Source organism: Pan troglodytes, chromosome 6 (assembly GCF_028858775.2).
Source record: "Pan troglodytes isolate AG18354 chromosome 6, NHGRI_mPanTro3-v2.0_pri, whole genome shotgun sequence".
Taxonomy (NCBI): Eukaryota; Metazoa; Chordata; class Mammalia; order Primates; family Hominidae; genus Pan; species Pan troglodytes.
In genome coordinates, this window is record NC_072404.2 from 121058956 (window position 1) to 121072459 (window position 13504).

At 46.6% G+C, this 13504-nt stretch overlaps 1 protein-coding gene across 31 annotated transcripts in view; it reads right to left on the minus strand.

Moving 5' to 3' along the window:
* ATXN7L1 (ataxin 7 like 1) overlaps nucleotides 1–13504 on the minus strand; it is a 267713-nt gene that overhangs the window by 67798 nt on the left and 186411 nt on the right. For 3 of the 31 annotated variants that reach the window (XM_063815512.1, XM_063815510.1, XM_063815509.1), the window contains exons 1-2: nucleotides 6441–9812; nucleotides 5336–5454 (exon numbers count right to left, since the gene is read on the minus strand). The exons of 20 other annotated variants lie outside the window; for them this stretch is intronic. Coding sequence is in view for 1 of the 11 variants with exons in the window: in XM_009453947.5 (XP_009452222.3) it covers nucleotides 4328–4373 (46 nt within the window). In the remaining 10 variants the exon portion in view is untranslated. Of the gene's footprint in view, nucleotides 1–4327; nucleotides 5305–5335; nucleotides 5455–6440; nucleotides 9813–13504 lie in introns of those variants that run through there. 8 more of the 31 variants (XM_063815511.1, XM_009453950.5, XM_063815522.1 and 5 more) reach the window with 7 other exon arrangements.

The window sequence follows — 13504 nt, forward strand, 5'->3', positions numbered from 1 at the left end:
AGGTCACAGAGCTAGAAAACATCAGATCTGGGGATGTTTTCAGAGCCCCTGTCTTAACTCTGGGCTCTACCACCTTGGAATCCTGGAACATTCTGCTACGGATAGGAGGAATCTGAAAGAGCCAGCGGGACCTCTCCTTTCCCACTGTCTGTGGGCATTTCAGCAGGGCACCTGACTCCCCTAGGGAGAGGAAGAAACACCTTTTAGGTGTTAGGCAGCTGGCAGGTACCAGTAAGCAGCTCATACCATTGCCTAAGACCTCAATCACAAAGAGTTGGGGGGCCCCAGTACCAAAGAAATGAAAAGCCAAATCCTTTTACTTTTGTGCATTTCCACCACAGGAAGTCCAGGCCAAGGCCTCAGCAGCTGACTGTTTCAAGACCACCTGCTTCCCCACAGCCTCCTTAAACATCCAGGTGCAACTCCAGGGGCAGTCCTGGAGATCAGCCAAGCAGGGAGCTTGCAGACACCAGCTGTCAGCATCCCAAAAATCTGATAGGCGCGGGGAACCCTGGTGTCTCCAGTTTGCTCCCCTCACTCTCTGAAGATAAAATCCATCAGGTTCTCAGGCAATCCCATTTCAGTAAAAATTCAGTGTTCCCTTCCCCATACGCTTATTCATGGAGATATTTTCATACTTGCAGCATCAGTGTCCTGTATTTAAAACCTTAGCACAGATGCCTCATGAATGGCTGAGCCGGCCGCAAATACTCAAGGTGGCTCCCTGCACCATTTTTAGAAAGAACTTGTTGAGAATTTTCCAATATGGCTTTTAAGGGACTAACCCCCTCCCAATAGACTTTGAGCACCACAGTCGCTTGTGGCCTGCCATGGTTGTGTAAGCACACTTGGGCTTAGGCCAGCACCTGGCTTACTCACTTGACAGCATGGAGTCTCCTTCAGCCCCCACTTTTGAGGGCAGGTGCTTGGCAAGTCATTAGCCGGTTTCTATCTTATCAGTGGGTTCAATCTGCTTTTGTAGCTGCAGTCAGGATGCTGCCTATAAACACCCTGATTTCCAAGGGGCCTTCTTCCAAAAGTAAACTGGAGTTGGAGAGAGAGGCAGGGCTGGCACCTTGGCACTGGGAGCCGTGCCAGGAGCCAGGCCAGCTGTACTTACTTACAGCCGCTTGGTGAGGTAATGATTCCCCCCAGCTGTGGAAATGGAGACAGACTGCATTTGAGAAACTTGCCCAAAGTCATAAGACTATTAAGTGGAGGAGCTTGGGCTAGAACCTGGGCCTGTTGTCTCATTTGTCACCATCGTAGTTAGATACTAAACTTACTGCCATGGTGTAAGGGGGGATATTGAATCAGCCTTGCTCAGCAGAGGAGGAAATGAAGACACAGGAAAGTCAGGTGATAGGACAGGCTGCGAATGCAGGCAGAGCTGTGCCAAGCAGTTTCCATGCCAGGAGTGCTTGTGAGCTTTTCTGGAGTGCCCATTCCCTTCTCAGACTGCAGTACCTCTTTAAAAGATGGCAGGGCTGAGGAGCCGAGGAGGCGTTCCTTAAGCAAAGGTTATACTAGGTCTTCTTTACCCCTCTTCACCTCCTACCCACTGCTGGGCAACATGAACTATCTTGGGCACTAAGTTCTTTTGACAAATATGAGTGTGGGCCTGTGGTCTACACCGTTCACACCAACACCAGCTCAGTTCCCAAATCCCTAGGCTCTGGGATGGTTTCTTCGTCATCTGGTCACCCCATGCACATTCATTCAGTTAGGAGGGAAAGCAGGCTTTCTTGAGTACCTACTATATATCAGGCACTGTGTAAGCTGCTTTTCACTCACCAGCTCATCTACCCAATAACCCTACCATGTGGTATGATACCGTTAGTTGCCTTGTTATAGATCGGGAAATTACTATTATTTTTTTTTCTTCTTAGATATCAGATGGGGAAATTAAAGCTTAGCAAGATTGTGAAACAAGACCAAGGTCACGCAGACCTCAGCAGCTGGCAGGAAAGCCCAGGCTTGCCTGGCCCCAGAGCCAATGCCCTTTCTACCATGCCACCCTGCCTGGGATGTTCCTTTCCCTCCACGCTTTAGAAATGCAACTGGGATGATTCTTACAAGGGCATTTCCCATTCCAGAGCTGCTGTGAAGTCATGTAACTTAGGATCCTTTTTAACTTTTCCCCTGTGGTGGCATTCCCCCTTCCTCCTCCTCTTCTATTTGTCATTTATACTAAGGTGCAAATTTCTGGCATCACCACTATTGGGCAGGATCTGGGGAGTCCCAGGGGCTTTCCAGGGCCCTGAAATACTTCCATCAGCCCCCAGGGATGCCCTCACAAGACACCTAGCCTAGCTAAAAGGAAAAACTACAGAAATAGAATCTGTGGGGAGACAAGCACATGTACACCTTGCCAGCGGTACTTTCAAGGGATTACATTTTTCTGGAGAGCAACCTGGTGATAATAACAGGAACTAAAAAGCATCCATAGCCTTTCATCTGGTAATCTGGTAATGTAAGTTTGGAAAATAGGCCTCCAGGAAATATCCCAAAGGGAAAAAAAAGTTCAAAGATATTCTCAGCACTGTTTACTACAGTTAAAAAAAAATACTACAAGCAACCTGAATAATCCATAATAAAGCAATTGGTAGGAGACAGGTAAGAGAGTTATCTCAACCTAAGAAAATGTATGCAAAATAGTACACTCACATTCACAAGGAAATTCAAAATGGCACAAATAGTATGTAGAGACTAATCACTACTTAAAAAAAAAATTTGAGGCTGGGTGCGGTGGTTCATTCCTGTAATCCCAGCACTTTGGGAGGCCGAGGTGGGTGGATCACTTGAGGTCAGGAGTTTGAGACCAGCCTGGCCAACATGGTGAAAGCCCGTCTCTACTAAAAATACAGAAAAATTAGCCAGGCGTGGTGGTGCATGCCTGTAATCCCCGCTACTCGGGAGGTTGAGGTGGGAGGATTGCTTGAACCTGGGAGGCAGAGGTTGCAGTGACGTGAGATCACACCACTGCACTCTAGCCTGGTGACAGAATGAGACCCCATCTCAAAAAAAAAAAAGCACTTGATAAATACATGATGATGAGGAAAAAAGAGAATGATATAAGATGTATTGCTTAATAGGCTCTGTCTTTTTAAAAACTGTTTAAGTTCATCCAAGAAGATAAAAACAGACAACAACAAAACACTAACATATCCTTAAGCAGAAAAAGTGGAAGAGAGAAAGTAGGTGCCAATACAAATGCAGGAAGGAGACAAAAATATGGGTTAAAATGAAACCTATTTCATTCATTCATTCACTCTTTTTTTTTTTTTTTTTCTTAGCATTTCCTTGGCACCTACCATGTGCCAGACACTGGGCTATGAGCCCTGGGTTATTACAGTGATGATACAATAGGTTGCTGTCACTGCTAGACCTTTGTCATCAGAGGGCTTCCTGTGCTCAGGGGACAGCACTCTCCAGATCCTGGCTCGCTGCCACAGTTGTCACTCTGAGTGGAGGAGAACGGACGCGGCCCTCAGAAGGCAAGCTGCTGCCCGAAGGACCTGAGTCTGCCGGACTCCACCTGGAGCCAGAACCACGATCCTCTTCATAACATGAGGCCTTTTATGGCTCTATCTGCTCCCCACTGTCTGGGCCCAGTGGTAGCAGAGGGGTTGACAAGGACTCCACATGCATGGCACTGAACTTCTCCATCAGAGTAGCCCCCTCCAAAACCACAAACACACACCGCACAAGTCACATGCGTTTAAACACAGGAGTCACCACAGCTTTGGTGAAAACTGGGGGCTACCAGCTTGCAGATAAGCTGTTGAATTCTACCTTAGGATGACACAGCTGATATCGCCCCCAGAGCACTGATGGGACAGGTATGGCAGACAGCTGGACCTGGGCACGGGGGAGCCACAGACCCCAGGATCTTGGGGAGAAGATCCATGAGCTGGGATTCCCAATATTTAAAATACCTGATAGAATGGCTGGGCATAGTGGCTCACACCTGTAATCCCGGCACTTTGGGAGGCCGAGGTGGGTGGACCACTTGAGGTCAGGAGTTCAAGACCAGCCTGGCCCACATGGGAAAACTCCGTCTCTACTAAAAATACAAAAATTAGCCAGGTGTGGTGGCATGTGTCTGTAGTCCCGCTACTCGGGAGGCCGAGGCAGGAGAATCGCTTGAACCTTGGAGATGGAGGTAGCAATGAACCGAGATTGCGACACTGCACTCCAGCCTGAGAGACAGAGTGAGACTCTGTCTCAAAAAAACAAAACAAAACAAAAAACCCCCAAAAACAAACCTGCACATGTACCCCTTGAATCTAAAAGCTGAAATTTTAAAATAAATACATAAAAATACCTGAACAGCTGGACCGAATCTTCCCAACGCTGTCTTGAGGCAGCATCAGTGACCTTTGCCCTGGTGCCTTGAGCTAAGGCCTCATGGCTTGCCAGGCCCCATGGAAGGAGGATCCTGGCTGCAGGAGGCAGAGCAGATGCCATGCTGCACTTCCACATCAGAGAACACACAGTGCAGTAGCCACTTCTTTACTTTTGGACAGCAGGGCCAGGGCCCCCAAATCTGTGATTTTTTAAAAGGTCCTGAGGTGATTTTCATGCTCCATGAGCTTTGGGAGTCACTGGAAATGCGGACCAAACATGCTGTCTTTGGAATCAGAAAGATCTGGGCTCAAATCCCAGCTCTGTCACTCATTAGCTCTGGGACTTGGCGAAATAACTTAACCCCCTGAGCCCCAGTCTCCTTACCTGTAAAATGGGGACAATAATACCCACATCATGGAGTTACAACAGGACAGGTGCTCGAGTACACTGAGTCCCTCATCTTAGCACACATCACACGCTGTAATTACTGGTTTACTGGTCTAAGTGTCCTGTGCCTGGACACACCCAGAGGGCAGGTGTCCTGTTTACTCTTTTATCTCCAGCGTTTAGCACAGGGTTTTGCCCTCAAGAGCACTCACTCTATTCACTGTGGAATAAATGGGTGTTGGGAGGATTGATAACATGTAGAAGGTGGCTACCACAGTGCCAACTCATGGGAGGCGCTTAACATTAAGTTCCCCTGATACATGACAATGTCCATTAAAAACACACACACAGGTAGTAGCTTTCCTCAGTAGGCAGTTCTCAGCCTTATCCCTGCCCCTGAATTAAATTAGTCCACTTACAAGAATCCTATGGGAGCACACTGTTTAAGGACCACAGGCTGATAAGAGAGGCCACCACTGCTTTATTTCTATCTGTACCAGTGTCTACTTTCAACAGCACAGGGCCATGGTCTCTTACAAGAGAAGGTGAAAAGTCTCCACTCACGGCTAAGCTCATGGTGTCGCTCAGAGCCACTCACCCCACAGACTGTCGTGGTCCCACAGCAGCCACTAATAACGGAACCATTTCTGTTCTCCTTGGAGTGGCAGTTGGCAGCGGCAAACAGGAAGTTGTCTTGAAGTAGGGTGTGGTTATGCCCTGTCAACATATGCGTACAGACACATACTTTTTTTTTTTTTTTTCCTTTCTGGCCCCCTTTTCTCTCCCTTCTTTAGAAGCAAAAGGTCTGAGTTATTTTGGTGAAAACAAACTTTTTACATGATTTAAGATCAACCATCACTACCACACAAACAAAAACCCAGGACAGAAAGGGGCCTAAAACACAGCAAAGGGTCTATTTTCCTGCCACCAGTCACTCGCTTGTGGCATTTAGTTAGGAACTGACTGTGTGTGTGAGTGGGTGTGCTTTTTCCCCTTTATTTCTCTGGGCACACAGGAAACAGAGCCCTAGCTAGAAACCAGCCAGACACGCTGCCCAGCATCCTAGTGAGCCCGTCAGTCCACCTGTGGGCCAGTCGCCTGCGTTGATTCAGGGCCTGCAGTGTGCACGCACTGGACAAGGACCATCGTGGACAGGAAAGAAGGAAAAAACCAGGGTGCTAGTTTCAAGCAATTTGTACAGTTTGAATAGAAAGGACCCTGAACATGTCTTAACACAAAGTACATATAAAAACAACAAAGAAACACAATGACTGAGTAGATAAGTGCACTGAGTAGATAATACACGGACATAAACATGGGGCGTTGGGGTTGACACGCCGGGAAGGTTCACTGCAGCTGGCTTCCCGGTGCTCTGAAAGGTGTGCTAGAAAATTTTCCACTCCACTCCTTCTCAGGCCGGAGGCTGGTGCCTCCAGAAGGGCTGTCCAAAATAGACTGGTCCCCAACCCAGCCTCCTACTCCTGACCTCTTTCTGAGGCAGCTACTCTCCCCGCTCCCCGCCTCAGCCCTGTCTCGGCTCCAGCTCCAGCCCACAGACCGAGAGCACTGTCTATGCTAACACTCATTTTGCTAAATGGCTCGTGGGCTGCCAGCATGATCTGCCTGCCAGGATCTCTGTTCCGTGACCTGCGCCCAGCCCCACGCCGTCCTGTGTGGCCCTCGTGCCCTGCGCTCACACTTACACATCCCGGGGAGGCTGCCTTGCCGTTTGGATAAGGAGGCTGAGCCAGTGACACGCTGGGCAACGCGACTCGTGGTAGTAGATGTTTCCTGGCTCCTGGATGAGGGCCCTGGCCAGTCAGAACGCACCACTTCCCCTTTAAGAGAGCACGCCCAGACGAGATTAGGGAAAGGCAGAAAGAAAAGCCCGGAACAGTCAGGGTTGTATCCTGAATTTGGCAGATGAACTTGGGTATTCCTGAACCACACACACAAGGTGTGGTCAGAGGCAGCAGGCTCCTCAGAGGAGTATCAGAGCCAGCGCTGTGTGTGCAGGGCTGGGCCTTTCCGCAGCCCTGGAGCTGCTGTCTGTCTGGCCTGTGTCCCCGGTCCCCAGGCAGCCTGAAGACACCTCAGGCCTTCCCACTCCCTCTTCGCTCAGGGCCTGACCATCTTGATAGGCAGAGTCCACTTCATTACCTAGCACTATGCCTTAGAGAGAGTAGAGAGGTCATTATAATGATTGGAAAATACTTTTGTGGGTTGTTGGAACTATTGATTTAAGCAGGGAGATTTCATTCATTCTGGATATTTAGAAAGTTTGGTCCCTGATCTTGGCCAAGGACAGTAGATTTGGAGGGGGGAGAATGCCTACCAAAACAATGGTTCACAAAGGCCACACGTTATATGAAATGTCCAGAATAGGTAAAACCATAGAGACAGAAAGCCGACTTGTGGTTGTCAGGGGCAGGCTGGGAAAAGAAGGCGGGGGGAGTGACTGCTTAATGGGCACAGGGTCTTCTTTAGGGGTGATGGTTGCACAACATTGTGAAGGTACTCAATACCACTGAATTGTACATTTTAAAATGGTTAATTTTCTGTGATGCAAATTTCACCTCAATTAAAAAAAAACAGTGGCAAAGTATGCTTTGCGCATCTTTATCTTCTACTAGGACCTCTCCTGTGTGGCATCCAACATTTCTTTGTAAAACCTGATTATTACCTGATGAATATTAAATCAACCTTAGCTAAGGGGTACATGCCTTTTAGTAAAAAAAAAAAAAAAAAAAATTAAACCTTTAAGACACAAAAGTATTCCAAGACTCAGAAGTATGATTTTCCTGGAGAATTTTGGACTGTGGGGAGACAGCACTCCCTCACGTCATGATCACACACTTCCTCTCATCACACACAAGCTAGGCAGAGCCTACTAGGCATTAGAGAGATTAGAGAGGGCATTATAATGACTGCCTATGTAAGATGGTCTCCTGTGGGGACCATCCCTTCAGCCACTTGAAAACATAACCAAAGCCAGAGACAGTGAGTCCCCCGTGGGAGAATTATTCAGGGAGAACATGACTGGACTTCTGGGTTCTTGGCTTCCTTTTCCCCTCTTGTTGAGAGTATCTTCCCAGAATTGAGGAGAATTCATCAGTTTCAGATTGAGAGGGAGTTGTGCTGGCTGGCAAAGCAGAACTAGTTTCCACAGTTCCGTTTGTTTGGAATGTAGTAGGGGGGTGTCGAGGGGGTATAAACTGACCACCCATCTGACCAGCCCTCGTTTTCAGTCATTTGCAGCTTTGGCTGGAGATGGTCTGTTCCCAAGAGTTAGGCTGTGGGCGTTGTTCCCTGATCCCAGGCTAGCAGGTCAAGGGCCCCTGGGCACATTCCCTTCACCCAGGGGACTGTGGAGTAGAGGCCTGCTGGATGTTGCAATGCTTAGAAGAAACACAGATGAAAGGGCAGGCCCGAGGCCTGGGAACCTGAGTCTTTCCAGAGAAAAACGTGAGTTGCTTTCCTAGTATCTCTGCAAAGTTTCAGGATGACCTGGAGGACAGAGATGGGAACAGCTACTCTTGGGCCAGCTCTCCCAGAGCAATCTGGACCTTCTAGAGCATTGGCCCCTGCCTCTTGCAGCCCTGCTCTCCCTCCCTATCTCAGGTGCCCTTGTAGGCTCTTGGTAGCCTTACACCTGAGGTAGCGTAAGTTCTCAGCAAACATGTGGCTTAGGATAATAAGATGCAATATTTACTCTAGCTTCTGAAGAGCAGCAAGTTTAGAACCGTAACTCTAAATACAAAAACAGGCAGGTTCAATCTAATTTAAAAATGGGCAAAGGGCTGGGCACAGTTGCTCACGCCTGTAATCCCAGCACTTTGGGAGGCTGAGGCGGGTGGATCACGAGGTCAGGAGTTCGAGACCAGCCTGGCCAATACGTTGAAACCCCATCTCCACTAAAAATACAAACATTAGCTGGGTGTGGTGGTGGGCACTAATGACTCCAGTCACCAGTCATTAGGGAAATGCAGATCGAAATCACAGTGAAGTATCATTTCACACCCACTGGGATGGCTGTTAACAAACGATGAAAATAACAAGTCTTGGTGAGGATGTGGGGAAGTTGGATCCCTCGTGCACTGTTGGTGGGAATGTAAAATGGTACAGCCACTATGAAGAACAGTATGGCGGTTCCTCAAAGAATTAAAAATTGAGTCAGCACATGATCACACGATCTAGCAATATCACTTCTGGATATATACGCAAAAGAACTGGTATCTCAAATGTGGGTATACCCACATTCATAGCAGTATTACTCACAATAGCCAAAAGGTGGAAGCAACTCAAGCGTCTATCAGTGAATGAATAGAGAATCCTATAATGGAATGTTATTCAGCCATAAAAAGGAAATTCTGACACATGCTACAACCTGGACAAACTTTGGGTACACTATGCTAAGTGAAATAATCCAGTCACAAACAGACAAATAATGTATGATTCCACTTATATGAAGTACTCGAGATAGTCAAATTCATAGACAGAATGGCGGTTGTCAGGGATTGCAAGGGAGAAGGAATGGGGAGTTATTGTTCAATGGGTATAGAGTTTCGGTTTTGCAAGATAAAGAGTTCAGGAGAGGGCTGGGCGCAGTGGCTCACACCTGTAATCCCAGCATTTTGAGAGGCCGAGGCAGGAGGATCTTTTGAGTTCAGGAGATTGAGAGCAGCCTGAGTAATGTGGCAAAACCCTTTCTCTACAAAAAAAACAAAAATTAGCTGGGCGTGGTGGTGTGCACCTGTAGTCCCAGCTACTGGGGAGGCTGAGGTGGGAGGATGGCTTGAACCCAGGAGGCAGAGGTTGCAGTAAGCCGAGATCACTGTACTCCAGCCTGGGTGACAGAGCTAGACCCTGTCTCAAAACAAAAAACAAAAAACAAAGAGTTCAGGAGAGGATGGTGGTGATGGTTGCATAACAATGTGAAGATACTTAATTCCACAGAACTGTACGTTAAAAATTAAGATGGGTAAATTTCACGTTAAGCATATTTCACCACAATTAATTTTTTAATAAAAAAGTTAAATATAGAATTACCATATGGACCAAAATTCCACTCCTAGGTATATATCCAAAGGAATTGAAAACAGATACTCACACAAATCCGTGTCCACAAATGTTCATAGCTGCTCTATTCATAAGAGCCAAAAAATTGGAAACAACCCAAACGCCCATCCATGGATGAGTGGATAAACAAAAATTGTGCTACATACATACAATAAAAGAATACTCAGCCATAAAAAGGAATGAAGCATGATACATGCTACAATACAAATGAGTCTCAAAAACATGATGGTAAATGAAAGAAGCCAGACACAAAAGGTCATATATATATAGTATGATTCCATTTAAATGAAATGTCCAGAATAGGTAAATCCATAGATAAGAAAAGCAGATTGGTGATTAGCAGGGGCTGTATGTGGTGGGGGAGGGGGAATAACTGCTTAATGGGTATGAGGTTTTATTTTGGAGTGTGATGAAACATTTTGGAACTAGATAGAAGTGGTGGTTGCACAACATTGCCAATGTACTAAATGTCACTGAATTGTTCAGTTTAAAACAGTTAGCTTTATGTTTTGTGAATTTCACCCAAATTTTTAAAAAGCCTGCAGAAAGTAAGAGCAAGGATAATCTACAGCAGAACAATTAGTTTCAAGATAACTGAGTTACCTTTAAAACCCTTTCTGAAATCACTTAAAGGAGGTAATTTTTAAGTTAAGGTAATTAAGGCAGCCAGCAGGATACAGCAAACAGGCACTCTAAGACAGCAGTTCCCAAACGCTAACGCTACCAATTTGGGTCGACAAAGAAGTGTTAATTTGTCTTAAACAATGTGATACATAAACACACACATGCATACACATGCACATGTACATACAGATTTTTCTGAGCTTATATCCTCCCTACCTTTCTGCGTTAGGATCTCCTTTACGTATTGATAATGAAGATAGACTGGTTGTGGTGCTTTGTTACTCTTTAGGGGGTGTTGTTTTGGTTTTAGTGCCCTTACTTCATAAAATAAAACCTGAATTCAGGGCCAGGCGCCGTGGGTCATGCCTGTAACCCCAGAACTTTGGGAGGCTGGGGTGGCAGATCACTTAAGGTCAGGAGTTCAAGACCCTCCTGGCCAACATGGTGAAACCTTGTCTCTACTAAAAATACAAAAATTAGCCGAGTGTGGTGGTGCACACTTGTAATCCCAGATACTCAGGAGGCTGAGGCAGAATCGCTTGAATCAGGAGGTGGAGGTTGTAGTGAGCTGAGATTGTACCACTGCACTCCAGCCTGGGTGACAGAGCAAGACTCCGTCTCAAAACAAACAAAAAAAACCCCTCTGAATTCAAACAACTACCACCACCACTACCAATGCCACCACACACAAACACATGCACATGCACACAAACGAACACAGGCTCCACTAGCTATTTACAAATGGGACACTGAGGCACAGCTCTTCCTCTTGCCAACCTGATCGTTCATCTCTGATACAGCCGCCATTTCCATAAAGGAATCATCATTCTCCCATGGACTCAGATCTTAGACCTTGAAGTTGGGACTAACAGACTCTCAACAGGCAAGAAAAACCCCACAGGTAACCATTCTCTGCAGGCCCCCTTCTCCAGGAGTGCAGTCGCTCATCCACACTCCTGCCCAGGGGCTGCCAGGCATGGCTTCACTGCAGGCTCCATCTGGGGCGGTGCATCAGGTAAGCAGTGTGCTAGATAAGCGGTGAGCCAGGTAAGTGGTGTGACAGTTTAGTGGCACCTCCCGACTTCAGTCCCGACTGTTGAAGAGTTCTCCTTTATGCCAAGCTCCCGTGTAATGACCACTCATGAATCCCATGTCTGCGTTGTGGGAGTCACTATGAACCAGTCTAATCCCCCTTCCATGGAACATCTTGCCAAATGTTTGTTCCTTGAAACTTCCTTCTCTCAGGCTAAACACCCTGAGATGACTTCTTAAACTATTCCTTACAAAGCATCATTTTCTTTACTCCCTGATCTCGGTTCTCTTGGCTCCTCTTGTTCTTCACAGACCATGGAACTCAGAAGAGAGAGCATTACAGACGGGGTCTGACCAGCTCCTACAGATCTGTTCTGGATATTATTCTCCTATTAATGCAGCCAGAGATCCAATCTAGATTTTTTATTTGTGATAGCTGCCTCATCCCTAAGTTTTATTTCACACATTTTGCTGCCAAGCTGCAAATCCACAGGTATCCTTTAAAAATGTCATCTTGTTGGATTCAGTCTACTGCTCCAGTCTGTTGAGATCTTTTTGGACTCTGATTCATTAACATAATCTGCTCTCCCTCCCAAATCTACCACCTGAAAACTCGATCGGCCTGCCATCAACGCCAATCTTCTCCCAAGTGCTCATACACAACGTGGAAGAGGACAGGCCCAAGAGGGCAACTCGATACATCCCTCAGTGCAACAGTGGCCTTTGAAAAGCACTCTTGAGGTATGGTTGTACCGAACCATGTGCCATTCAGGGCAGGTGTCTCATGTGGCCCACATTTCTTCATCTCCCTGGTAGGATCTTGTGGGTGACTTTGACAAATGGAACAAATGATAGGGCTCCTCTTACTGTTGGTTGTGAAGGTTAAGTGCGAAGTTCTTCAAGCAGGGTATTACACACAATGAGGAGTCCAACACTGCCTTTAGTACAGAGAAGAGATTAATAATAATAATAATAATAATAATAATAAATAGTTTTCCAATTCCCAGACAAACTACCTTCCTTATTGGCAACCACATACAGACATTAGAAAGCTGTAATCTATAGAAGGAGCACTGACATCCAAGAGCTGGAGTCCAAATCCCGGCTCTCCTTCCAGAATGTCTATGCTCTGAGGTTAGCAGTACCTCCCCTCTCCAGCGCTATAGCGAAGAGTCAATGACATCAGGCATGTAAAAGAGGTTTCAAAGTTGAGTCAGACTATGCAAACATAAAAGAATAGTATGCTGATTACTGTTATAAATAAGTCAAGATACCATTTCCATTGGCAGAGACCTCCCTGTGAAGCCAAGGAGGAACCTATAGATGTACTCAGGCTGACAGGAGGAACAGGTCTTTCAGCACACAGCAGCTGGATTACTTTGATAATGAGATTCCTGATCTCCTCTCCTGGTAGCAATCATCTCCTCTCTCATCTCAGACCAGAGCCAAAGCTGGCTTATAAAGAAAAAGGAGTGGGTCTTCCTACCATATTCGCAGAGGGGCCCCTCAGCCTGTGGGAACACACTTTCTCTCCATGGTCCCCTTGTTGAGACCAGAACCTGAGTATCAGCAGCAGGAACCGGCAGGTGATGAAGGGCCGTGAGAGTTGCTTTTAGCTCCCCTATGGCTTGACCCCAGTCAATCCCTGAGCTTCCATCCTGGATGGTGGTTTCTAAGAACAACTAGGCTTTAGGCTCTGACATTCTCAGGACAGGATCTCAGAAACCCTGTTCTCACTCCAGCTGAGGATGTTGGTGTCTTCAGGGAATAAATGGTCTTCACTAAAAACTAATCTTGGAAACATTTTGCAAAGCATGGTCAGAGGCCACCTGTTGGCCTTTAGAATCTCAGGATCAAGGATATCCCACAGCAGGGGAAGAAGGAGAGGAAGTGGCATGGCCAACCACATGCCTCTGAGAAGAGAGCAGCATTAAGATCAATAACTAACATAAATGAATTTTCCTCTCCTCGTCCATCTAAGGTTAGTTTCCCAACTTCCAGGGGGAATGAACACTAAGGGCAGATTAAAAAA